Source organism: Agaricus bisporus, assembly GCF_000300575.1.
Source record: "Agaricus bisporus var. bisporus H97 unplaced genomic scaffold AGABI2scaffold_10, whole genome shotgun sequence".
Lineage (NCBI taxonomy): Eukaryota > Fungi > Basidiomycota > Agaricomycetes > Agaricales > Agaricaceae > Agaricus > Agaricus bisporus.
In genome coordinates this window covers 310597-335703 of record NW_006267345.1, presented here as the reverse complement: position 1 = coordinate 335703, position 25107 = coordinate 310597, and the positions used below count along the sequence as shown (strand labels likewise).

Below are 25107 nucleotides of genomic sequence, written 5' to 3'. Positions count from 1 at the left end.
TCACCTACACCGCCCCCCCGCCTGGAGGCTTCCCAACCCCACAACTCACTAGGCCCTACGCGAAGAACGTCTCCCCGCTTCTAGCCGGCCAAGTCGAAGCACTAGGTCCCCACACGATTTGGGTCAGACCATGGAAGATGAAATTCATCAAAAAAGACGATGCCCAAGAGGAACGAGATGCCATCTCTCAAGTGCTCACAGACTTCTTCGAAAGAGACGACCCGATCGAACTCCTCGCCACCAACCCGGCCCCCAACGCTATAAGAGTCTACGACAACACACCGTGGTACTTCATCGTACCTAAACTCTCAGAGAACGAATACAGAATGGCGGTCAAAACCAAAGTCATAGCCTCAAACACTGCTACACTCTTCATCCTCCCAGCTACCCAACAAATCCCCTCTTTCGTCATGCTCATTAAAGGAATAGACCAGCCAACTGGGAAAGCAGACGAAGGGGCTCTCATAGTCAAAGAAACGGTACAAAGAGTAATGAGAGACCGAGTGCCAACACTCAAATCGACGCTAGAAAACCTATCCGAAATAATCAAGAACCCCGGCATTGCTATTTCTTTCTTCATAGATAGCATCGAAGCCAACGCCGTCCGAGTCCCCAAAAGCAAAACAAACAGCCACCAAAACGTCACACACTGGTCGATTACGGCCAAGAGCATGCCACCCTTCACCCTTTTCGACTCCTACATCAAATTCATAGAGATCTACGACGGAGCCGAGTTCCAGACCCTTGGCTATGGCATTGGAAAGGTCGCGAAAGGTTCCGAAACTGTAACCTGTTACAACTGCAAATCGAGCGACCATCCTGATGCCAGATGCCCATTTCCCGCCATCCCGGGATGGCTAGCCCCGACGGACGACAAGTTTCCCTGGTCCAAAGCAGAACCGGAAAGGCAGAATGACTCAGGGAGAGGAAGGAAACCAAAGAGAGGTGGATACCGAGGTAGCTACAACAAGACCAACTAGGATTAACCATGTACGATCTTTGCGACCCTCACAATCCGCCTCTTCTCCGTTTTTTTCTCTACATTCTCATCCCCCCCCTCCATTCTCCTTTGCATCCCCCGCCCATCCACATACTCACGTCGTGCCTACACTAGGCGTAGCTAATCCATACTGTCCCTACATTATAATTTGACTCCTTTGCCCTCGAAACCACACGCATACATGCCCTAAGACCCTACACTACATACCCCCCGGGAGGCTGGCAAACCTCCGCTGCGCCCAAATATACCTACGACAGGCCCAATTGGTAACCTGTGGTAAGGGAAAGCCATCGCGGAGGGGGATAAATGTCAAACCCGAGTCAGTACCAGCTCCCATTAAACTAAACTGACAGAGACGAAGAGGACTTGAAGCCCTCTCTAATCTAGCTTCACCTATCCGAAAGGTTAGCCTACCCAGGAAAGGTAAAATCAGGCTACTTCACAATCACAAATATACAGAGACACAAACAACTTGGACACGGTAAACGAATGGATTGGCCCCCAAAGCGGAAGAGTTGAAACCCAGGCCGCCGGACTAAACTCTGATGACGCTGAGGGGATACCCGCTGGCGGAATAGCGGAACCGGAGCACAGAACAAACCAAAACAAAAGAAAGAGACCACAAACGCCCCAAAATCATCTCCGGCTAGCTAAACCACAAAAAAATACGAGAGCGAACATAAAAATTGCCTCGTTAAACATCCAGGGCAGAGGCGCAAACTCCATATACGACCCAAATAACAAATGGAATAGGATTAACCAACTAGTAAGGGACAACGACATAGCAATTCTAGCTGTCCAAGAAGCACACCTCGACAAGGAGTCATGCGAAAAACTAAACGACCTGTTTTATAATATTACAATCTTCACATCACCCGATCCAACAAACCCAAATGCAAAAGGAGTTGCCTTCGTCATCAACAACCGTATAGCAGCAGTGGGAAAAAATATAAGAATTACAGAAATCATCCCAGGTAGAGCTATACTCCTAGAATCTAAATGGCACAACGAAGAAACTATACATACTAAACGTCTACGGACCAAACATAGACAAGAAAATAGTAATTTTTGGAAACACCTGGACAACCGCTGGACTACTGAAACGCCTGATCTCCCCTTCCCTGACCTGCTGCTCGGTGACTTCAACGTCACAGAAGACAGGATTGACCGGTGCAATGGAAACAGAGACAACACACACGCAATAGACAGCCTACAAATGCTCCTCCATGATTTTGAACTTACTGATGGGTGGCGCCACACCAACCCAAATCTCAAGGCCTACACCCTCCTACACAAAGGAAATAGCCACCAGTCACGCCTAGATAGAATCTACCTCACTAGTGACAAACTCAAAGTAGCCCAAGACTGGGAAATACAAAATACTGCTATCCCCTCAGACCATAAACTCGTATCATGTCGAATTACCAAGCCAAATACCCCCTTCATTGGGAAAGGCCGTTGGACAATCCCCCTCTTTGTCCTCGGAAATAAGAACTTCATTCAAGAAGTAGAAAAGAAAGGAATAGAACTCGTACAAAACCTGAAAGAAGTGTACAGATTCGAAGACCCACAGATGGACTGGGAATCCTTTAAGGAAGACATCATGAATTTAGCAACAACATACGCTAAAAAACCCCTTTCAAAACAAGAAAAAAAGCTAACAGAACTCGGAGCACGAATAACAGTCATTAACAATGACCAAGCAATAACAGAAGATGAAAGAAAGATCTCCGTTACTCTACTAGAAAAAGAACGAAACGAAATCAAAGAAGCAACCGCAAATATGAAGAGGAACGTATCAGCCGCAAGGCATTATGCGGAAGGAGAAACGATTTGCAAGTACTGGACAAACCTTTACAAAGCAAAAAAATCGCGAGACCTTATCACCAAACTAAAGAAACCACCAACAGAACAAACCGATCTATCAGGCGAAGACAGATTTGAAAAAAGGTCAGACGGAATGGCCGAGATAGCGAGATCACACCATGAATCCCTCCAAACAAACGACATAGAAGACAACCCAGAAGCGAACCACCTCAGAGAACTAGCAATTGAGGAAGCCTTAAACTCGCTAAATAGCAAACTAAGTGAAGAGGAAAAAGAAAACCTCGAAAAGAAAATAACTACAGCAGAGATTCAAATAGCCCTAGCAGCATCGGCAACCGGAAAAGCACCCGGACTAGACGGAATACCCTACGAACTCTGGAAACTCCTCCTTGCCCGATTCATAAAGCTTACAAAAGAAAATAAAGAAGGTTTCGATATCATTCAAGCACTAAAGATAGTCTTCAACCACGTTGAAGAAAACGGCCTCAGAAACACCTCCAAACTACACGAAGGATGGATGTGCCCGATCTTCAAAAAAGGCGAAACTACCGATATAGCAAACTACCGACCGATAACGGTCCTTAACACAGACTACAAAATCTTCACAAAGGCACTACAAGCAAAACTTGCACTCGTTGCCCCGAATATCATCCACAAAAACCAGGCAGGCTTCATGAGAAATCGCAGCATCATCGACCACATACACACCCTCAAAATGATGACAGACTATGCAGAAATTAACCAAGATAACGAAGGGGCAATAGTAGCCCTGGACCAGGAGAAAGCCTACGACAAGATAGCACATGACTATCTGTGGCGCACAATGGAAAGGCTGAACTTCCCGGAAAACTATATTAAGACGGTACAAACACTCTATACCGGCGCACAAACCCGAGTAATGATAAACGGTGTCCTAAGTGCACCATTTCTTGTAACTAGAGGAGTAAGACAAGGCGATCCCCTGTCCTGCCTTCTCTTTAACACCGCAATAGAACCTCTCGCCTGCATGATACGCAACTCAAACCTAAAAGGAATGAAGATACCAAACCTACAACAGAACCTAAAAGTCCTACTTTTTGCAGACGACACCACAGTCTTCCTATCCAAAAAAGACGACTACCAAGCACTAAACTCGATCCTACTAAAATGGTGCCACGCATCCAGAGCGAAATTCAACATCACCAAAACGGAAATTATACCTATAGGCTCCCCAATCTACCGCAACCTCTTCTACGAAACCAGGAAAATAAATGAAGGAAACGGCCCCCCTATTGAACAATCTATCCATATTGCAGGAGATGGCGAACTTGTACGAATCCTCGGCGCCTGGATCGGAAATGGAGGCCGAGAGGAAAACCCCTGGAACCGAGTCCTCACAAAAGTAGAAAACCATTTGAAAAATTGGAAAAAAGGAAACCTAGGGCTAGAAGGTAAACGACACGCAATACAAATGTCAGCAGGCGGATGCACTCAATACCTAGCTAAAGCCCAAGGTATGCCAGAACAAACTGAAAAGAAGCTTGACAAAATGATAAAAGACTTTATCTGGAACGAAAAAAAAACAAAAATCAGCCTCGACCACCTAAGCGAAGACACACAACGAGGAGGAAGGAAAGTTCTTGACATTAAGAAAAGGAACACCGCAATAAAAGCCACAAACCTCCAAACCTACCTTAAACCAAAGGAAGAACGCCCACCATGGGCAAACATTGCGGACGACTTGATAAAACATTACAGCGCAACAAATAAGAAATTCGGAGACTCACCCGAAATAGACCCCCGAACAAACCTGTTACTTCAAAGATGGTCCACACAAACCAACAAAAACAGTAAACTCCCGCGATTAATAAAGGAGTTCGTCACCACGGCTAGCAAACTTAACCTTCAAATAGATCCAAAAGCCCTAACGAACAATCTTAGAAAAGAAATGCCAATATGGCTGCACCCAAAAACGAGAGAAGGCACAAGATATACCACGAATCACCCTATCTCGATACACCTCAGAAATGTCCATGAAATATACACCGTAGCAGACGCAACCTCCCACTCCCTACGCCTACAAAAGGACAACCACCTGAACAGAACCGACTGCGACTGCCCAGACTGTGAATTTGACAGGATCGAACTAAACTGCACATACCCGAACATCTGCGCTGAAGCTAGCCGAAACCTACTAGATAAGCTCGATACCGCCTGGGACCCCCGATTGCACCAAGAACAAATCATGAACCAGAACCCGAGAACAGATAACGACAAATCGATCACCTGGAAAGACAGAGAACCACCAGCAAACCTATCCGAAGCTTTCAGAATCCTCCCCCGCCCCGAAGACCAATGCGCCAGCATATACGAACCGGACGATGACATGGAAATCGAGGAGCCCAACATATTTGACACCTCCATATACCTAGCAGCTCGGACAAAAAGAACGACAAACGGGACTCTAATAGGAGCATGCGGCGTCCTATACCTAAGTAAAAAGGAAAGAAACACGGCCCTCAAGTCCAGTAAAACCCCAGACACCACGTCGATCACCCTCCTAACACTAAAAAGAACACTTGAATACACCAATAACTACGAAAATATAAACATCCATACGTCCTCAAAACAAATCTTCGAAGCCCTGACAGAAAAATTTAAATCCTGGGAAGACAAAGGATGGCTAGGCGCCCCGAACAAGATACTAATAAAGAAAATCATAACCAGGCTCAGGAACAGGAAAGGCCGGACCGTATTCTCATGGGTAGACAAAGGCGTCGAGCAAGGATACATAGCAGAAGCGAAAGAGCTAGCCGAGATGGCAATAGCCTCAAGTAATCACGAAGAAACACTCGAAGACCCTCTAACCCCCGAGGCGTACAGCCCAATTGGTGCGCGACTAGCAGGCCTCTCGCAAGCCGAAATACACAGCCTCATACGAGAGAACGAAAAACCAAAAGAATCGAAAACATCGAAACTAAACATTGCGAAAATAACGTTAGAGCTAAAAAGAAAGTACAAACAAACGACCCCTGCTGGAAAAATCTGGACAGCACTGAAGAAAGCTAAAAGAATAAACAAGAAACATAGAGAGTTCATATACAAAATAATCAAAGCGACATACTACCTGGGGAAAAAATGGGCCCACTGTACGGACGAAGAGCTCTCAAGCAGAGAGACCTGCCGAGAATGCCAAGTAGAAGACTCAATGGAACATATTCTGACTGAATGCTCAACACCAGAACGCAAAGCAATATGGGAAGCCGCAGGGAAAATCTGGACGGCAAAAGGGGGAACGTGGCAAGCCCCAAAAATAGGTGAGATAATGGGCATAAACTCGGTGATTATAAAAAACCGAAACAACAAACCGGACGAAGGTAAAACGCGACTCTACCATATCCTAATCACAGAGTGCGCACACCTAATATGGAAACTGAGATGCGAAAAAGTAATCAATGGTGACACCCCCAGCCACCAAGAGCCCGCAATGAGGAGAGCACTGAAACAACTGGAACTTAAAATGAATCACAAAATTCGCATGGATATAATACTAACAGACACGAAACGTTTCAGTAAAAAAGCTCTCGATAAGAAAACAGCCTCAGATACATGGGAAGGTATCCTAGAAAACGAATATAATTTCAACAACCCGCCAGAAAATATACCTGGGTTTTTAGTGGGTAGACTTTTCTTTAGAAATGGAGTCCCACACGCAAATATCCCTACGGGAAGTGCTTAAAGCATTTTCCCAGGGGTGGAAATCTCGTACATCCGTTACCCAAAACGATCTCTAGCCGACCCGAGAAGCTGACCCATACTATGCGGGCATAGTAGAGGCTGGTCGTCAGCTGTCAAAGGTCTCAAGAAAGGCTCCACCAAAAAAAAAAAAAAAAAAAAAAAAAAAAAAAAAAGAGTCATGCAACTGGTCGAGTTGTAAGAGCTTAAGTGAAGAACTTGAACCACGCAGCGCATGGCTTCTAATAGTTCTCACTCAGTCCCCAATGTGAGTCCCTTGCATTCTACCGAACCTCATTTTACCACACTCACGTTTCTATCAATAGTCTCGCAAGACCATTCACTGCACTCGTGATACACGCCAAATATATATTCAATGACGCTCGAAGAACAAGCTGTCGTGCGAATGGAATGGGTTGAATATATATCAGCAACGAGTGATTGACAAGATGGCAGAGAAGTCTCCCTAGAACCTACCCCCATCGCTCTGCAATATGAAAGCTGGAAGATATTACGGACCCGGAGATATACGGGTTGAGAATATTCCGGAACCTGTTCTAACAAGTGATCAGGTCAAAGTCAAGGCAATTCTTTTTTTTTCGACTTTTTCCACCTCAATTAGCTGATTATCGAGAAACACCGTTGATCATAGATTGCCTGGTACGTGAATACCCCTCTTCAAATCCTAACAATTACCTTCATTAATGTTCTCGGTGGATATAAAGGAACGGAAGTACGATTTCATTCAACCCCTTTGATGAATATTTTGCCCCTGAGCGTAGATCTTAACAGTTTGCGGAAGCGACCTGCATGCGTACTTGACTGAATCACCTGGATACGGCTCCGTCGAACCACACCCAATTACACAAGAAACCTTTCCCGTCACACTTGGTCATGAGTAAGGAGGTTCGATATTGTCGTACTCCTCCGGAGATTCTAAAAATCCTTCTCAGGTTCTCCGGAACCATAGTCGAAACCGGTCCAGGAGTCGATACAACCAAATGGGCTACCGGTACAAACGTCATAATGTGAGCCTTTCTAATTATGCCAACACTTATGATAATGTCATTGACACAATACCCAGTGAACCTATCTTGAGTTGTAGGAAAGGAAGTTGCGATACATGTTCTCAAGGTTATCGCAATCTCTGCCCTCACATAGGTTTTATTGTGAGTCTTGTCATTCCCGCTACTTCTTGAGGGGGTGTATACATATGATCGGTGATAGGGAATCGCTGGTTGGGGAGGCGGTCTTTCAGAATACATTGCCGTTAACGTGCGGTACTTGCATGCCCTTCCTCAAGGAATATCTTGTGCGTTCCTTTCACGTTCTGTTATTGATTTTGTATCGCTCACTGATTATAGTGGAAATTGGAGCCTGTGTCGAACCTCTCGCTGTGGCATACCACGCCGTAAAGAGGTCCGGGTTCACCGAAGATAAAACCGCTCTCGTCGTTGGTGCTGGACCAGTTGAGTTACTCTAGTGATATTTCTATTTCTGTGGCTGATTCATCTCCTAGATCGGATTATTCGTAGTCAAGGTACTAAGGTGAGATCTATAGAATTGGTAAAAGAAACTGGATCTCAGTGACTTATTTAGGTCACTGTATCCGACATCCATCATTCTGGTGTCAGAACCAGCAACTATCCGACGGGAATTTGCCCTCAAACATGGTGCAACGCAAGTCTTCGACCCGACCAAAATCATTATACCTGAGGCTATCAGGTCGATTGTTGCCCCTGGTATCGATGTTGCCTTTGACGCTGCCGGAATCCAGGCTTCCATGGACGCGTCTCTATTCAGCCTGCGCGCCAGAGGAACTTATGTTAATCTTGCGATATGGGAGAAAACTGCAACACTTAACGTAAACTTGATTCTGGTGCGAGAAATAAATTTTACCGGTAAGTTGAACCCTTTGTAACTTCTTCATGCTTTGCTCTGACGACTTGAACTTAAGGCATTGTGGGATATGATCGTGTTCACGAGGAGGTTCTTTCATTAATCGCTTCTGGAAAAATCAAAGGTCTCGATGAATTGATCACTAAACGGATCTCTCTCGACGATGTTGTGGAAGAAGGGTTCAAGAAACTTTTATCAGAAAAAGATAAGCATGGTCAGTATAATTATATGTTCTTTGACGACCTCTCGCTGAGTGCTGGTTTGACAGTCAAAATACTTGTTCATCCCGGAAGTCGTTCAGCCAATTTGTGATACAAATTGAATCAGTGTATGCGTGAAGTTGCTAATGAATCGAAAGCGAATACATGGTGGAGTTCGTGCGTGCTGCATCTGCGAAAATACGAAAATCGAAGACGATTTGTGAATGAAGCCTCAGGCCTCTGTTGAACTTCGATGTGAATATCAGGAGTGCCAAAGCCAACTAAGCACATTACTGTTTTTGACAAACGCGCTGTGCGAGGTGGTAAAAGCGTGCTTCAGAGCTTGCATTCGTAAAAGGAGACTTTCGTGAATTTTGTGAAGACTGTGGAGGAGACGATATTATTAGGACTTTGCATCGACTCCAATGCAATACGCAATCGCCATATATTTTTTCGAGTCGTGCAATCAGGTCGAGCTCGAAGAATGACTGAAACACAGTGTTGAAGCACTAGACCGCTGTGCTTACGAACTTGATATTAAACACCCGCGTTTCTATAAGTGCTCGTGACAGACTCCACACATTGATATCTCGGCACCATCTAGCCGGTTTATATTCTACTCAAGTTCCGTTTTTCGCATAACGACTTGTTCTCTGGGCACTGTATCACAATTCCTACTATTCGCAACATGAAAGCTGCGAGGTACTACGGACCGGGAGACTTACGAGTTGAAGACATTCCGGAGCCTGTTCCCACAGACGGTCAGGTTAAAGTCAAGGTAACTCCATTTTCGAATTTATTGACTTCTATTGCTACACAAATCGTAGATTGCTTGGTACGTGAACAATCCTCCTCGAATTTCAAGAGTAACCTCACCACTCTTCTCTGCGAATAGGAATGGAAGTAAGATTTCATCCACCTCCTCCTCGATATATATTTGTCCCCTGAGTGTCGATCTCAACAGTCTGTGGAAGCGACCTTCATGCGTACTTGAGCCAAACACCTACTTACGCGTCTACCGAGCCACATCCAATTACGCAAGAAACCGTTCCTGTCACTCTTGGTCATGAGTAAGGGTGTTCGATAGGTATTTCCCGGAGATTCTCAAATCCTCTCAGGTTCTCCGGGACCATAGTCGAAATTGGTCCAGGAGTCGACACGACCAAATGGGCTACCGGCACAAATGTCGTAATGTAAACTTTCCGATTTGGCCAATATGACTATATTCATCAGTAAAAATCCTCAGTGAGCCAGTTTTAGGTTGCATGAAAGGAGAGTGTGATACGTGTTGTCAAGGCTATCGTAATCTCTGCCCTCAGATAACTTTCATTGTAAGTTAGGTTTTTGATTACTGCTACTTCATGAGTTTACATATAATCAACCGATAATAGGGAATTGGGGGCTGGGGAGGGGGCCTTGCGGAATACATCGCCGTAAATGTGCGATATTTGCATGCGCTTCCAGAAGGGATATCCTGTACGTTTCTTTCACGTTCTGTTTGTTGATTCTGGATCACTAAGCCATTGTAGTGGAAATTGGGGCCTGTATCGAACCTCTCGCTGTAGCATATCACGCCGTCAAGAGGTCAGGATTCACTGGGGATGGGGCTGTTCTCGTCATTGGTGCAGGGCCAGTGAGTTGCTCTAATTATGTTCCTTTTTCCTTCTTTTGTCCGATGTCATCTTTCAGATAGGATTATTCGTTGTCAAAATACTCAGGTGAGATTATTCAGTTCCTGTCTAGCCCATACGTAGTAGGGATTGACTCCAGGCGCTCATTTAGGTCACTCTATCCGTCTATCACCATTCTGGTATCCGAACCAGCAACTATACGGCGTGAATTTGCCATCAAACATGGTGCAACGCGGGCGTTCGACCCAACCAAAGTCAATGTACCTGATGCTGTCAGGTCGATTATCAGTCCAGGTGTTGACGTTGCCTTTGACGCTGCAGGAATCCAGGCTTCCATGGACGCATCTCTATTCAGTCTGCGCGCCAGAGGAACTTATGTCAACCTTGCCATATGGGAGAAAGATGCAATTCTCAATGTCAACTTAATTCTGGTACGAGAAATAAACTTTACTGGTAAGTCGAATGCTTTACAGTTTCTTCATATCTTGCTTTGACGTTTTTGAACTCAAGGCATTGTGGGATATGATCGTGTCCACGAGGAGGTTATTTCATTAATTGCCTCCGGAAAAATCAAAGGCATCGATGAATTGATCACGAAACGGATCTCTCTCGACGACGTCGTGGAAGAGGGGATTAAAAAGCTTCTATCAGAGAAAGACAAGCATAGTCAGTGTCATTGAAATATTTCTGACGAGCTCTGCCTAAGCGTTGATTTGACAGTGAAAATACTTGTTCACCCCGGAAGTCGTTCATCAACTTTGTGATAGACTTATAAATTGTGTCGGTGCGTCATCTCGATGCGAATAGTGGGCTCGAGCACGCACAATCTGGAAAATATGTGAATATCTTGAATACGACTTAAAATTGATGAAGAGTCAGGCCTCCGTTGAACTTGAATGTAGTTGCTAGGCGGGGTAAAGCCTATCCATCCTTCGCGCATAATGTCAGTGATGCATGCCATGGTGCGGTCTCCTTTTACGTGGATTCCAACAGAGTCGAAGGTATACGTGACACTGAGGACGCTAGCACTTTATCAATTGAATGGTGGAGACCAGTTAAAACAGTGAGGAGGAAATGAATTTTAAAAATTTAATCGAGTTTGAGCACACCCAAACAGGGCCAATCCGCGGGAACTAAAAGCAGGGGTCGATGCAGTCGGTTTAGACTGGGAAAATAGGTCCGCACGCGGGCCGTAAAGCAGCTTGCGTTTAACGGAGTCGCTATCCAAGAAGAAGCCAGGAGCAGCTGCAGGTGAATCTTCTCTTACAATGCAAAAGGATCGGAGAAGAACGATTTAAACACTCGACCAGAACATCAACTTCCCACAAACACGTATTCATACACCTTTGATTAGCTCCAACCCAGCTTCAGTTCCAACAATCCTTTCCAACTTCAACCAATCAAACTTCGAGTACAACACTTTACAAGTCACGTCCGAACCCTCAACTCCATCATCAAGGAATGGATATGATAAATATTCGGTGAAGAATTGAGGATAGGAGGGTGGAGCATAGAACACGAGGTTGCGTATGCCACGAATTTTATAGCTGAGCAGGTCATATGAGATAAAAATAGGAGAGGAAAGGGAAACGATGCGTTACCGTTTGTAGAAATGGAATCGCTCGCTTACGAGTAAGAAGGATTTTGTTCCTTTGAAAAAGGCTTGCCTGGCGCGCGAAATTTCTTGGTTCGTGGAGTACCTGTTTCATGAGCATCAAAGGTTTGTCTCTAAAGGCTGACAAAATTATATTGAACGCACTCAGAGAGGATGGTAAACTCAACACCCGATTGCTGCCTGAACCAATTATGCACTCTTATAAAATCAAACGAAGATGGAATAAACACGATGGTATTCGTACTCTGCACTGCCGATTTGAGGAGTGCAGGGAGAACCTGAGTTGTAAAGTGGTGGAATCGTTTATCTGGCTCGTCTTGTGGTGATGTACAATCAAAATGTACTAAAGCCTAGAAACTGGCTAAGAGACCTATAAATGAGGGGAGTGAGGTGGAGTACATACTTGATTGATACCTTCTGGAACGGGTGCTGGTGGATAAATTTTTTCGGTACGAATTTTCCCAGAAATGTTTGTCAGCGAGTTGTACAGCGCTCTTGTTTCCGGTGTTTCATATGCTGTGAGAGCGATTGTTTGACGAAGATATGAGGCACTGGCGAGTTGGACGAAAAAAAATGGGATTGAGGCTAAAATGAGGAAGGAAAGAAAACAAGACATACTACCCATCGAGGAACCAGGATTTGATGCGTGAAAAATCAGTGTCGTGTGATTCTTTTGGTAGTTGGTTTACGTGCGAAAGCACAAACTACGACAAGGTAAGCGTACGACCTTGAAGGAAAGCGTGCGGAGACAATACCTTCACATGGTCCCAATTCTGCATCGTCAAAGTTTCCATTTGATCAATAATGAGAATCTCTATCGACGATAGATAATCCGCATGCCTGAAAATCCAGAAGTTAATCGCTGAATCAAACTTCGGAAGCGAAAAAACACGAACTTTTCTTTGTCAATCGACCTTCTCAAACCAAGCGGACTTGCCAGTACAATATCACAACTGTAAAACTCGGTAAACATCTTAACACTCTTCCTCGTCAATTTCATTCCAATCCTAAAATTATCATCGACGTTTCCTCGAAAGGTATCCACATGGTCTGGAGGATATACCCCTGGTTCCGCTGTAGCCAACTTATCCACTGCACCAGCAGGTAGACCGTATTCCGATAAAAAACGAGATTGATTTTCAACTTGGTATGAAGGAGAGGGTGTATGGGATGTGAGAGCATGAAACCAGTTCATTGCAGAGGAACGGAATGGGAGAAGGATGAGGACAGAGGGACGTGTAAATCCTTGATCTTGGACATCCTCGGGGACTTTGTCTGGACTGGATTTGGAGGCATGAGCGAGGCGCTCATTGTTTTTGAGGATTCGACGACGTTTTCTAATGAAAATGGTCAGGTTGATAAGGTAAAGAAAGATAAGTATTTTTTTACTTCGTTACGTGATTAAGGGCATGTAAAGCGATAGCTTCGCGGGCACTTTGTCGTGTCTCGAGGGGTGTATGAGTAGAGTAGAGGTCGCGCCGCGTGGAGAGGACAGATAAAAGCTCGGTTTGGAGTTGAGTAATTTCTTGTTGGATATCAGTCGCAGAATGGCAAAGAAACGGATGAAAGGACTTACGAGGAGAGGACTTGGCTTGGCGGTCTTTTAATGGTACTTGAAGTCGATCTAGTATCTAAGAAGGATAGATATAGAGTCACAGACGAGATTGTAAAACTTACATCCGGGGAAGGTAATGACGATGCAGTCGCCTCTGACGATTCCACCTTTGAAACTTTGGCCGAACCTAACGATCCGAGCTTTTCATTTGTGATCTTCCAAGAACGAGAATCAACAGTCGTCCGTGATGCCTCCGTCAGAATGGCAGGGTCGTTTCCGAAGTGCTTCTCAAAACCCTCGGTGGCGTCTTGTCGAATAATAAATATAGGAATTGAAGAATATATGTATTGCTAACCTTCAGTCTCATCACCCTCTACATCCTTTTTGCCTTCCTCTACAGTCACAGGATCCATATCCACATCCACATCCGGTTTTCCGCCTTGATTCGCATCTTCTACACCTTCGGATTGAACAGGTTCATCAGCAATGGCAAACGAAGCTGACTTTCGTTTATTGAGCTTGCTCGAGGGTACAAAGTGGTCTTCATACGTTCGCTTCCGTTTTCCAATTTTTGTAGCAGATACGTTAAGGAGTGTAAGAAGTTTTGTCGTTACAGAGTTTCCGTTGTCCATGGCTAATTCGTGTTATTCGTGTTAAAATAAAGTTTCGGGTGGGTATGCCAAATAAGCATCAATAGCAAGTTGATCGGATTGTTCTATATTTCCCACACATTCGTGTTCCGTCGAAGGGCAGAAAAAAACCACAGCACCCAGGATTCCCACGTGGTCCCCCACCGTGGTACTAACTAGGCGGCACTCTGCTTAACTTCGCAGATCAGACGGGATGCGGTGCTTTCAGAGTCCTATGGCCGTGGATACCTATTACAGTGACAATAGCCCTATATGCCATTGTACCTTATATACTCAGTCAAACATCAATACAACAGGTCAGCTATCTGTACATAGTCACTATCTCAGTAAAAACACTCAACGACGATTAAAGAAAGCAAGAAAACTGTTGATCAAGCTATTGGAAATTACACGAAAAGATGCAGGGTACGAAGTTGTTCAAGATGCGAGCACAAAGAAAGTAAAAAACAATTCCACTCCCAGATCAAGATTTCGAGTCCTTCTTGTCTCCATCAAAGAACGCGACCAATTGTCCAATTGGAACCTTTCCTCTTGGATTCTGAACCGTACTCCTGCTCCTCCCTCTCTCCTTCTTCACCTGTTCCTGTTCCTGTCTCCTCACCAATAACGGATCGACGAACCTACCAGATCCAACAGATGATAACGAACTAACACTACTCAAACTTTCCATTGAACCAAATCTGTCTGTAGATTTGGATCGAACACGTAGATTGAGAGGTTGAATGGATGCTTGTGGTGGTTCAAGGGTATGTGAAGTGGTCCCATATGCGTAGGTAGACTGGGGACGAGGTCTTCTGGGTGGTCTGGCACTCGGTTGAGAAGTAGTTTCGTTGGTCTTGTAGCCGCCGCCCCTATTCGTTGCAAACACGTCTCCGCTTTCATTACTACTACCGCCTCCAAGGGTTGAGCCGACAAGCCTCGCACTAGATTTCCCAATAGTCTCATCCTGAAATCCTTCATCATCTTCATTCCCACTCTCACCAGATGTAGCCTGAGAATTCGAAAACATAGCAGTCCCAATAGAAGTTTGGGGTTTATGAAACGAGATAGGCGTCCCATTATTATTTCTCTTGTTCGACGATAGCGGCGTAGCCTCTTCATCAACTGGGGATTGAGATCTGATAGGTTCACCAAGCGCAACTGTATATCGTTTTCGTGGTGTCGGACTGACACTCGCTTGTCGTTTTTGAGCTTGGGGAGCCGGAAGATTAGGGCTAGTCCCGTTAGACTTTGATAAGCTGGTGATAGAAGCAGAGGGTGAGGACGTTTGTTTGTTGTTGGTAAGTGACAAGACAGGGGAAACAGCGCGAATGGTGGACGGCGTAGATGCGGATAAAGTATTAGGGTATACAGAAGTGGTAGGCGTGGATGTACTGGTGGGTCCTAGGTTAAGAGGGCCTGATATGGACATGTGACGGGTCTTTGTAGCCGGGGGAGAATTGGGCGGGGAGAATGAATCATTGAGTGAGGCATAATCACCAGTGGGATATGGCAACTTCGTGCCAGACAACTTGTTGGAAGAAGATGCCATAGGTGGACTTGTTGATTCTCGCGCAGTGACGGAAACAAGGCGTGAGTGGTGCGGCGTATTCGACGTAGAGTTCGAAGGACTATGATGGCCCACGATCATAGAGTTTGTCGGAGACGCGTTATTGATCAATGGAGAATGACGAGAGGGGGGCCCAGAAGAAAGATTAGATGGCGCCGTTGACATTCTGGCCATCTCTCTGCCAAGCATTCCCACTCTTCCTTGCAGTTCTCCAATCTCCTCACGGATTTCGTTGAGTTCTTGCTGAGCTTGGGGTCCGGAAGACGTTCTTCCCGGCGTAACATCATCTTTTCCCTCTCGTTCCTTCTCTTTATCTACAAGCCATCGTTCTACGTCGTTCATACGCTCTTCCAAAGCACGAACATGGCCTACAGTCCATTTTTCAAGCTTTTCGAAACGCTTGGCGATCACTAAGAGTGTGCTAGGTACATCTAGCGTTCCTTGACCATTGAACTGAGCATAAAGTGGAGGGACATCGCGGGAAGGTGATGTAGAAAGGTTTTCACCGGACCGCATAGGGGACGGAGTTAGATTCGGCGCCATATTCGAAAGACTCGGCCGAGATGGTGTCGGAGAGACGGGTGAACCAGGGACCGGTTTGCGTTGGGGAGACACTGCAGGAATGTTGAGGCTATTAAAGATTGTGTCAGAAAGCCTGTTGGGTGACTGCCGGTCATTGGCTTTCTCTTTCCCTTTACTGCTTTTCTTTAGCTCCTTCTCACGAGTCTTGGCGTCGTGAATGACTTGCTGAGCAGGAGTCATAGGATCCTTGTCCTTGGTTGGTGTGAGTCTCTTTTTCGCGGCAGTCCACCATCTCAAGTCTTTATGAGAACCGGCAGGGGATGGAGGTTCAGAGATATTTTCTGCTCGAGAGGGAGGCTCCGGGAGTGATCTTGTACTTTGCATCATGGACAGTACGCGATCTTCGACGAGACGGCGCTGCTGTGCTTCCTTGATGATAATTGCTTCGGCTTCACGACGACTACGATCACGCTCGCGTTGTGCCTCTGCCTCGAGTTCTTCGTCGGTCGGAAGCTGAGGACGAGATTTTATACCTTCAACCAAGGATCCTACTCTTTGAGCAAGATTGGCAGCAAGTTGAGATACAGACGACGAGGGAGAAAGGGATTGTTCTTCCCAACGAGCGTCATCGTCGTCATCGACAGAATGAGCATCGGCATCGATGCCAGTTCCACTGTCCGGAACGAAACCATTACGAAGGGGTGACGGAGGACGGGCAAATTGTTGTTGTTGCCCCCCTTCGGGCTATAAGAATATTAATATTTTTCTTGTTGTAATAAAGTGTGAATCATACGATGTTCAGTGAAGTCTGTGATGGTGAATTCAAGCGATGATGCCGAGCGCCGGGCGATGGAGTGTGGAGATTTGCCTGGCTCGTCGAAAAGGCCGGACGACGGGCCGGCGAGGTCGCCATCGTGGGCGAGGACGGCCAGGGACTTGGACTGGCGACGGCGGTGGTGGAAGCCTTGAGGACAACTCAGCGGGAATAACGGTTCACACGCGCCTCGTAACCTGATGATCTGATCAGAGAATTTCACGACGCTTATCTTCCTCCGTCTCTACGTAGAATGGGACTAGCCTTACCGGAAATCGCTTGCATTCCGCACAATATCTCCGTTCGTCGGTGCATCTTGGATTCCTGGTTCATCTATGGGCCGAGTGGAGACGACGGGCTCATTGTGCATAAAACAATTGCCGTTGCACCAACGAAAAGGATCGAATCTATCTCGCGTGCTCAATCATCCACAAAGTTCACTACAACTGGCAACGGACTTTGATCGCGAACTCGACATAGCCTTCAACTACATCTCATCGGTTCTGGCCGACTTTATATTCCCTCGCACAACGCCTGTTTTCCCTCACACGATTTAAGAAAGGATTTTTAGACCCTCTCGCCACGGTGAGATGTTCTTTTATATTGAAGGGGATCTTGAAATACCGGTATACAAAAACAGCGCAGTAGCCTCAAAGCGAAGGAACCATGTCTCTCTTCAGTAAATCATGCACCACCGTCTTGCTTGATTTAGACTTAAGAGCGTTTGGTATCCTGAAGCGATAACTTGTTCCCTTTTGTTCCTTCTCTTCAAGCTGCGAGGGGTGATTATATGGCGAGTGATCATGATACGTTTTAGAAAATCTGATATTAGTATCATAGCCTAGCCTCGCCCTATTCACATCAACGTTTCAGAATCTATTCAGTACATTGTCAGTGGATGATCATCATTTCCCTGGTACGAGTACTTTGGTCTTCCACCGACAGACAAGGCCTCTTCGCACAATCGTCTTGGCGTATAACAGGAGTATTTATGGATATTTTGTGAGTTCTATGCAGGATTTGAATTCTTCTCATGTGGTTAACGCCGCGTTGAAATCTCGTTTCTAATATCGAAAGTCTTTGATGCGCCGCTTCAGCACTCCAGTCTTCTCTACGGCACTTGCCATGCATTTTGACTAGCGCTTTCTAATAGGGCCATCATTCTCCATTCCATACTTCTCGTCACTGATTATCATTTCCATGGACTACCGCTCCCGAAATCACTGCCGACTAAATCCAAGTAGAATCGAAATCAAATGGAACCAGTCTCTCGGTCAACATGGCTCAGATAAACAGCGGAGCATCGTATTATGATATATGAACCCGAACGGTTGGCGATACTGGTGATGATGACAAACCCCCAAAAACAGATTGGTATAATGTCAACTTTGATGAACGCAAGAGATACCATAAACGTGAAAAAAAATAAAACGAAACACCCCCCCTTTTTTCTGACAATCATCTGTATCGCCACGGCATAAATGCTTTTACCTATCTCGACTCCCCCACATTGCGCGCGATAGTCCTATTTTCGCTTCTTGTTCTTCTCCTTTTCTGCTTTCTCCTTCTCCTTCTGGGCCTTAAGTTTTTCTTTTTCACCTTCAGCTTTAGCAAGTTCATGGGCTTTATCGTTCAGCCCAAGACGATTTCTCGCGATCTGGAGTTGAAAGAGGAAGAAAAAAAGATAAGCGAGATTAGCGTAACGATTGGGTTTTTTAAACTTGATGTGACGTACTTCGATGGCGTAAAACTATGAATAAGTCATCGACATCAATACAACTGGTCATTTCAATGTCTTTGGGGGAAACATACCTGTATCCGAGTCACTGTGAACATTTGTGAGATATATGTGCTACTGGGCGTCATGTAGAAGTCGGACGTACCAAAGATTGTATTTGCCTCGCCGTATTCTCCATTCGCATCCATTCTGATCAATGAACCAAAGTTATATTCCTTCATCTTCTCCTTGTATCTGCACGAAAAATACATTTAGAAAAAAACCAAGATAATAATCGTCGAAAGGATTGACTCACTCTTCGATGAACCCACGCCAGCGTTTTTTCCCCTCGACGCTCTTCATCCAATCTTCATCTAGCTTAACAAGTTTTTCATGCGGCGCTTCAGAAAACTCTGGAAAGACACGCATAGTATGTTCATAAATTTCATCGTCAAGTCTAGCATAACGTTGACACGTCACTAAAAAAAAAAATTGATCGGGTTACTCGGGGTGACTGAACATACTTTGTGAGTTTGAGTTCGCGAGGCTGGATCTTCTCAAGCAAATTCCAATACGTCTTTCACCAATCCGTAAGCGGAAGTAGGGCGATTATACGGACCAGCGATAGAACTCACTTGAGCCTGCTCTACAGCTTTGACGGCAAACCTAGATGGGATCTACATACATATTGGCATTCACAATACTTCACATGTGAACGCTCACTGTTTCTCGATCTGTAAGACATCAATTACTCCACAGAAATGAATAAAGATGGAGAAAATCTCACTTCTAGGAGGTTCTGAGCAGTATTTGGGTCGAATTTCTGCGCCATGACGTGGAGTAGTGAAGAAAGCGGGGTTGATGATGTGGCAATGAGTAAATTACGATTGCTATCAATGCATCAAAACCTCTCATCAGTTTATTAGACACATGTCCATGTGATACTATCAACAACATCCAGATACACAGCAGATACACAAAAATCATCCCTGTATTCCGTATTTCTTCAGTTTCTCAAAATACTTTTGTACGCGACTCGCTACTTGGCGGGGAGTCCGCCGTCCGTTCATCGCGCGAGAAATTTTTTGCCAACTAATATATTGTCAGTCGATGTCAACGGGTATAAACAGGTCCAGATCCCTACTTACCGATACTTCTCACCCTCGGGTATCTGCTCCAGTAACTGTTCAAGTAAATGCTGCTCAGAAACAGACCATGCCTGTTTGTAAGTTTCAGGCTTGGGTTTGCGAGTTTCCTTCGATGGTGGTAGGTCAGCTTGAAGATTTGGAGGGGGTGATTTCTCTGAGTCGTTTTTGCGGACTTTTTTGCGTGGCTGAGACTTTGATGATGGAATGTCGATTTTATGTGCTTCCCGAGTAACCCGATGTTTCGGATAAAATTTACCGGGCTGGTTATCGTCAACCAGAGAGATATCGACATCCATACTTTCGTCTTCTACATCATGTCGAATGAAAACAGCAGTGGAGCCTTCCATTCGAAGGCTGGGTAATTTGAGACCACAAGTTCGTATCTTTCTTTTTTTGAGTTGTCGAATCTTTTCTCGTTCTCTCTCTCGTCGCAATTGCTCCGTATCTATCTCCGATTCACTGTTATCGTCTTCCAAGTCTGATATTTGAGCGAATGCTGCCAAGACGGGATCGATAATGGTTCGTCTCGCATTTTTGACGAGTTTTTGGAGATCAGAAAGCGGTGATTTTTGAGTGGTGTGCGGTTGGTTGCGGGCTACAAGGGCTTGTTGGGCGTCTAGAGTGAATTTTTGGAGCGGGGCTGGGTCTTGGCAGGAGTGTGTCAGCCATGGAAATGGGCAGCGGATGGTGAGAAGTCGTACCAAGCCCTTCGAAAACCGTCCAATCAACTCCTTTTGGGATGGTGAGCTGCCAGTCGGGTAGGGAGCTCAGACGGAAAGCAGGGTCATCGAGCTTGAGACGGATGAGAAGGTTGCACGACAGCCAGCGAGATAAGAAATTACCTCTGCATGGAGATTGTTGAGAAAAGCGGCTGGGTCAGTGATGGCCCTCGCCTTTGCTTCTCGGAGCCGCTGAATATCGGTGCGGGTGGTATCTAAGAGGGCAGTCTGGGACTGTATGAAGGCTTCGAGCGCGTCGAGGCTGGGAGGGAGTGAGCGGGCTGGTGGACGCGGTGAGCAGCGAGGACATACGTCTGTGTGCGCCTGGGGTCCATTCCACAGATCTCAGCAGGAGCTTCATCGCTGCAAATCGCTGGGCTGCGAGAGAAACTATCCCACGGCCCAATATTTCCTCGTCACACGTGACTCCTCGCGTCGCCTGTCACGCGTCCCTCATTTACTCTCAGCCCATGGCAGAGGTCATCGATCTCACCACCCTCAACGACGCCGACAATCAGGAGGACAGCCGACACGAGAACCAGTATGATGCTCGCGAGACTATCGAGCCCGTCATCACCACCATCATCGATGCACTTGGCGGTGTGGAGCAGGGCAAATATCGCATGGGAGAACAGGCCGGTGCCTGTCTCAAAGATCTAAAGAAGCTCTGGAGACGCGACGATACGGACGATGACCGCACTGTCGCACGCATCTTCTGGGAGAAGCGACTGTTGCAGAATGATCTTGTCCCCATCCTTCTTGCAACCGCAGGCGAAGGACTTGGAGACGACAAGCGCGCCATTTCATGTGTGGACCTCATGACTGCTATGACTTGGCCTATCGACATGGCAGAAGAACTCAAAGAGCTCGATGATGAGGAAGACAAGAATGCCGACTTTACTCAACTCGTTGAAAGTCATCTGTATTACAAATCTTCGCTCGTTCGCCCCGATATCATGAAGGCTCTATTCAACATCATAATATCCCCGCTATCAAAATCCATACCAGAACGATCGGAGAGAGATTGTCAGATTGTCACTGTTGTGCTATATCTCATACGAAATCTCGCCTTCGTTCAAGATCTCCGTCCAGGCGCCAATCTCAGTGCAAACCAACTCGAATTCACATCTCTCCAATCTCGACTTATCAAAGAACTTTCTGCGTCCAACTTTCTTGAATTTATCTTGACCATTTCGTCCAACTCTGAGAAAGATCCCTGGCTTACCGGCTGGAATACAATCGCGCTCGAAATACTTTACCTGTTCTATCGGGGAGTCAGCCCAGTCTCTTTGTCAACGAAACAAATTGATGTACGTAGTCTGTTGATAAATATAGCCTACCTTAATACTGGCGTAGCAACCTAGAGAAAAATTACAGCGACTACTCAATACGGAGTCTCGTCTCCGGCGCGAAGCCTACTCTAACCCTTCAACCCGTCATTCTCGGTTCGGTACGACCATTTCCATTATTCGCAATCCCAAGAGGAAGCAAAATGAAGGCGATCCCCCGCCGCCTCAAGCATCGGTGCTTCATCGACAACAAGCTCTGAATAAAGAAGCTGTGGATATATTGGACATCAAAAAGCGTCAAAACGTACGCAAGGGTAATACGGTAGATGCACTTTCCCGAGAGGACAACCTCTCCGTGGATGCCCGCGTGAAATTACAAGAACTTGCCAATGAATTCCTTAAAGCTTGTTTCAATTGTGAGTTGCGGTAGCTTCCCTTTTACCAAATTTCATTGCTGAGATCCTCGGGAACGATCTCTCCAGCTTTTGTAGCAACGCTACTGAAAGATATTAGATTGGAGAGAGCGAGGATTACGGAGAAGGATAAGCTACGTTTGTTGTTTGTCACTAAATTTTTCCTTGATTACTTTCTTGCCTTGCGTGCTCAAGAGCAACAATCACAAATGGATAAGGACACGTCTAATGTGGACGAGAAGTGGCCTTTCGGGCTCATCGCCGAAGTTATGGAGCGAGATTGGATTGTCTGGGTTCTCAAGCGTATGCGTGAAGCCGTCGATGAGAAGGTAGACAACCTTTTTTTTTTTTTTGTTTCTCATTATAAACCCGCTTATACTCTTTTATGGTAGCCCAAACTGTGGAACGAGCTTCAAGCAGGCATCGAATGTTTAACCCAACTCTTACTTCTCATTGACACCATGTCAAGGTCGACTATCACCGATTCTACGTTAGCCGAAGCCGCGGACCTGTTGCAACAACAGATTATCTATAATGGCGATATTTTGGATATTGCGATGGATAGTTTGCGCGCTTATAGGCCGGGATCACAATCGTTGGCTTACCTTGATACGAGTATTCATTTGGCTTACGTGTTGATGCGTATTTTAGAAAGGTGGTCAAAGGGCAAAGGTGATGGAGTTTATGTGCGTCGGAAAACTGTTAAGAGGCAGAGGAAAGCCAAAGGTGTGTAGTTTTTTGTTCACGCTGGCAACGGACTTTTTCATTAAACATTCAATTAGGTGTCACAGAGGAAGAAGGTATCCCCGATGCCGAAGATGAAGAAGTCATTGAGAAAGAGGAAGATATCATTCAAGAAACCCTCTTTACCTTCGATGCATTTGAAATGGTAGGCATTGACACTAAATCGGGGTGTTTCATGAACGCTCAAAGAACGAGTCTTTTTTAGAAATTCGCTAATGCGGATATAAACCAAACGCTTCTGATATATCTGACTCGATACAAGGAATTTGAATCTCCTGATCAAATGCGACGGGTTGTTAGCCTACTTCATAGGCAAGCTGTCAAAGCCAAGGCAGAAGGATTGTTCTTCAATGTTTGTATTGAAAAAAAAAATTCGCCACACCGCTTCATCTCCGAGTTCCCGCTATTAATGCTTATCTTTTGGTTTGGTATAGGTGTCGACGTTAGACCTTTTCAAGACGATTGTGGCGGAGAAGACTAGTTTGCCTCGAGATCAGCCGTATAAGGATCTGATTAGTCTCATCAATTTCATTTTACGCAAATTCTTCAAGTCACTTGCTGAAGATGCTTTCCTTGCAGTCGAGGCATGTATTCTCAATATATAAAAAAACTCAATTACTGACAAAAAACCCTGGTTACCAAAGGTGTTCTTCCCGAAAAATCGAGGGCATTGGAAACAGTACTCCAGTTGGGAAGCAGATGAACATTCAATGAAGAAGAAGAAGAAGGGTAGAGCAGGCGTGGTGGAAGAAGAAGAATTGGAAACGAGATTCCCACCAGATGTTCATGTCAAGAAGGGATACTCTTGGAGTGATCAACTTGGCATCGTCATAGCCGCCCTTGTAGAGGCCGATTTAACCGGATTGGTGAATTGGACTAAGGAGGTGCGTTGTTGTTATTTTTTTTTTTTTTTGGGTGCTGTCATTTTAACTTTTCGGGGTGTGGGGGTTTTTTTTTGAATTTTGAATTTTGTGTTGACAACGCGGCCGGGTTTAATCCGAAAAAAGATATTGGCTAGTGTGGGAGAATGGCGGCGAAAGATTATTATTGAGGGTGATATTGACGAGGAAGATGATCAGATGCGAGAAGATGAGGATGATGATGATGATGGTGATGGTGATAAAAGTTTACGCAAGGATCGACCATCAGTGAAGAAGACCATCACGGATTATGGTGTGGAACCTCATTTTTCTCAACCTTGCAATTTATTGTTCACACATAAAAATATTATTATAGAGATTCCGTATTTGAATGACGAACATGCGAAGGCTGCGACGAGGAATTCTGAATTGAAATTGTTGTTCCGGTTATGCAAGTTTGATGTAAGGAATGAAGAAGGTGTGTACTGTGAATTTTATTTATTATTTTTGATATTGACTAGGGATTTTTATATAGATGAGGATGAGTTGCAGTGGTATGTTCCTGCAGCGGTGCTTCCTGCCGATTTAGAGGCGACGTTGAACGTCATCAATCAATTTATGGAGAAGCCAATTGATTTGGAAGGAAAGAAAGCGTCGTCGTTGTTGAATAAGAAAAGGAGGAGAAGAAGAAGACAGAGGAATGAATCTGGCGAGGAGGAGGAGGAAGTACAATCGAAACGAAAGGAGAAGAAGAAGAAGGAAAAGGAGCAATATAAATCGGCACAGTTTATTCAAGATAGCGATGAAGAATATGGGGATATGGATACATTTTTGGAAAAGGAGAAAATGGTACGGGAAAAGGCTGAATTGGCTGGAGCTGCGGCGGTTTCAGGGCAGAGTGTGCGACCGATTGGGATGCGGGCGCATGGTAGGAAACAGAAGAAGAAAAAGGAAAAGGCGGACGATGAGAGGCGGAGATTGTCGACTTCATTAACGTCGGATGAGAGTGATGAGGATGAGGACCGTCGTTCGGCCCTACCTCGGCAGAGTTCATCTCCTGGTGAAGCGGACAAGGAGAAAGGGAGAAGGATCACGGTTATAATTTCTGATGAGGAAGAGTAGTGACATTGTATTGTATTGGGGATGGGAATAAGCCGATCAAGTGAGCCATGAAGTTGGTCGAGGAGGGAGAGAGGATTCCCGGCTGGGACCGACCCTTGGGTGGATGTTCCGGGAGCAAG

General features: G+C 45.5%; 9 protein-coding genes across 9 annotated transcripts; 5 read left to right on the top strand and 4 right to left on the bottom strand.

Moving 5' to 3' along the window:
* Nucleotides 1–137: 137 nt before the first annotated feature.
* Nucleotides 138–980, top strand: AGABI2DRAFT_121073 (hypothetical protein; the record flags this gene model as incomplete). Its single annotated transcript, XM_006455067.1, has 1 exon — nt 138–980. One exon carries the CDS (start codon nt 138–140, stop codon nt 978–980), a length of 843 nt encoding a protein of 280 aa, XP_006455130.1.
* Nucleotides 981–3833: 2853 nt separating this feature from the next.
* Nucleotides 3834–4373, top strand: AGABI2DRAFT_54972 (hypothetical protein; the record flags this gene model as incomplete). Its single annotated transcript, XM_006455066.1, has 1 exon — nt 3834–4373. A coding segment is annotated over one exon (540 nt), but the record flags the coding sequence as incomplete, so codon positions are not given.
* Nucleotides 4374–7035: 2662 nt separating this feature from the next.
* AGABI2DRAFT_153188 (hypothetical protein) lies at nt 7036–8752 on the top strand (the record flags this gene model as incomplete). Its single annotated transcript, XM_006455065.1, has 10 exons — nt 7036–7125; nt 7194–7205; nt 7324–7439; nt 7495–7569; nt 7626–7710; nt 7769–7853; nt 7906–8009; nt 8061–8089; nt 8141–8442; nt 8499–8752. The coding sequence occupies 10 exons, from the start codon at nt 7036–7038 to the stop codon at nt 8750–8752; spliced, it is 1152 nt and encodes a 383-aa protein (XP_006455128.1).
* A 576-nt stretch (nt 8753–9328) lies between these two features.
* AGABI2DRAFT_121070 (hypothetical protein) lies at nt 9329–10951 on the top strand (the record flags this gene model as incomplete). The annotated part of the gene is made up of 11 exons (XM_006455064.1): nt 9329–9418; nt 9468–9475; nt 9536–9543; nt 9605–9710; nt 9759–9833; nt 9887–9971; nt 10032–10116; nt 10170–10273; nt 10330–10358; nt 10423–10724; nt 10782–10951. The coding sequence occupies 11 exons, from the start codon at nt 9329–9331 to the stop codon at nt 10949–10951; spliced, it is 1062 nt and encodes a 353-aa protein (XP_006455127.1).
* Nucleotides 10952–11281: 330 nt separating this feature from the next.
* AGABI2DRAFT_209438 (hypothetical protein) lies at nt 11282–14079 on the bottom strand. Its single transcript, XM_006455063.1, has 11 exons — nt 13797–14079; nt 13564–13748; nt 13463–13517; nt 13276–13411; nt 12783–13223; nt 12642–12726; nt 12505–12590; nt 12290–12437; nt 12031–12236; nt 11873–11971; nt 11282–11818 (listed from the first exon to the last, which is right to left on the bottom strand). Exons 1-11 carry the CDS (start codon nt 14071–14073, stop codon nt 11608–11610), a joined length of 1929 nt encoding a protein of 642 aa, XP_006455126.1. The 5' UTR covers nt 14074–14079; the 3' UTR covers nt 11282–11607.
* Nucleotides 14080–14382: 303 nt separating this feature from the next.
* AGABI2DRAFT_226436 (hypothetical protein) lies at nt 14383–17132 on the bottom strand. The gene is made up of 2 exons (XM_006455062.1): nt 16956–17132; nt 14383–16906 (listed from the first exon to the last, which is right to left on the bottom strand). The coding sequence occupies exons 1-2, from the start codon at nt 17073–17075 to the stop codon at nt 14555–14557; spliced, it is 2472 nt and encodes an 823-aa protein (XP_006455125.1). The 5' UTR covers nt 17076–17132; the 3' UTR covers nt 14383–14554.
* Nucleotides 17133–18393: 1261 nt separating this feature from the next.
* On the bottom strand, nt 18394–19579 carry AGABI2DRAFT_209431 (hypothetical protein). Its single transcript, XM_006455061.1, has 9 exons — nt 19481–19579; nt 19417–19427; nt 19329–19359; nt 19218–19270; nt 19010–19150; nt 18860–18948; nt 18789–18802; nt 18712–18726; nt 18394–18633 (listed from the first exon to the last, which is right to left on the bottom strand). The coding sequence occupies exons 1-9, from the start codon at nt 19523–19525 to the stop codon at nt 18502–18504; spliced, it is 531 nt and encodes a 176-aa protein (XP_006455124.1). The 5' UTR covers nt 19526–19579; the 3' UTR covers nt 18394–18501.
* A 14-nt stretch (nt 19580–19593) lies between these two features.
* Nucleotides 19594–20896, bottom strand: AGABI2DRAFT_209430 (hypothetical protein; the record flags this gene model as incomplete). Its single annotated transcript, XM_006455060.1, has 5 exons — nt 19594–19785; nt 19842–20487; nt 20543–20633; nt 20684–20822; nt 20873–20896. Coding segments are annotated over 5 exons (1009 nt in total), but the record flags the coding sequence as incomplete, so codon positions are not given.
* A 134-nt stretch (nt 20897–21030) lies between these two features.
* Nucleotides 21031–24988, top strand: AGABI2DRAFT_75426 (hypothetical protein; the record flags this gene model as incomplete). The annotated part of the gene is made up of 11 exons (XM_006455059.1): nt 21031–21870; nt 21917–22265; nt 22332–22591; nt 22655–22988; nt 23045–23151; nt 23212–23358; nt 23441–23584; nt 23651–23890; nt 24014–24179; nt 24243–24346; nt 24407–24988. 11 exons carry the CDS (start codon nt 21031–21033, stop codon nt 24986–24988), a joined length of 3273 nt encoding a protein of 1090 aa, XP_006455122.1.
* Nucleotides 24989–25107: the final 119 nt, after the last annotated feature.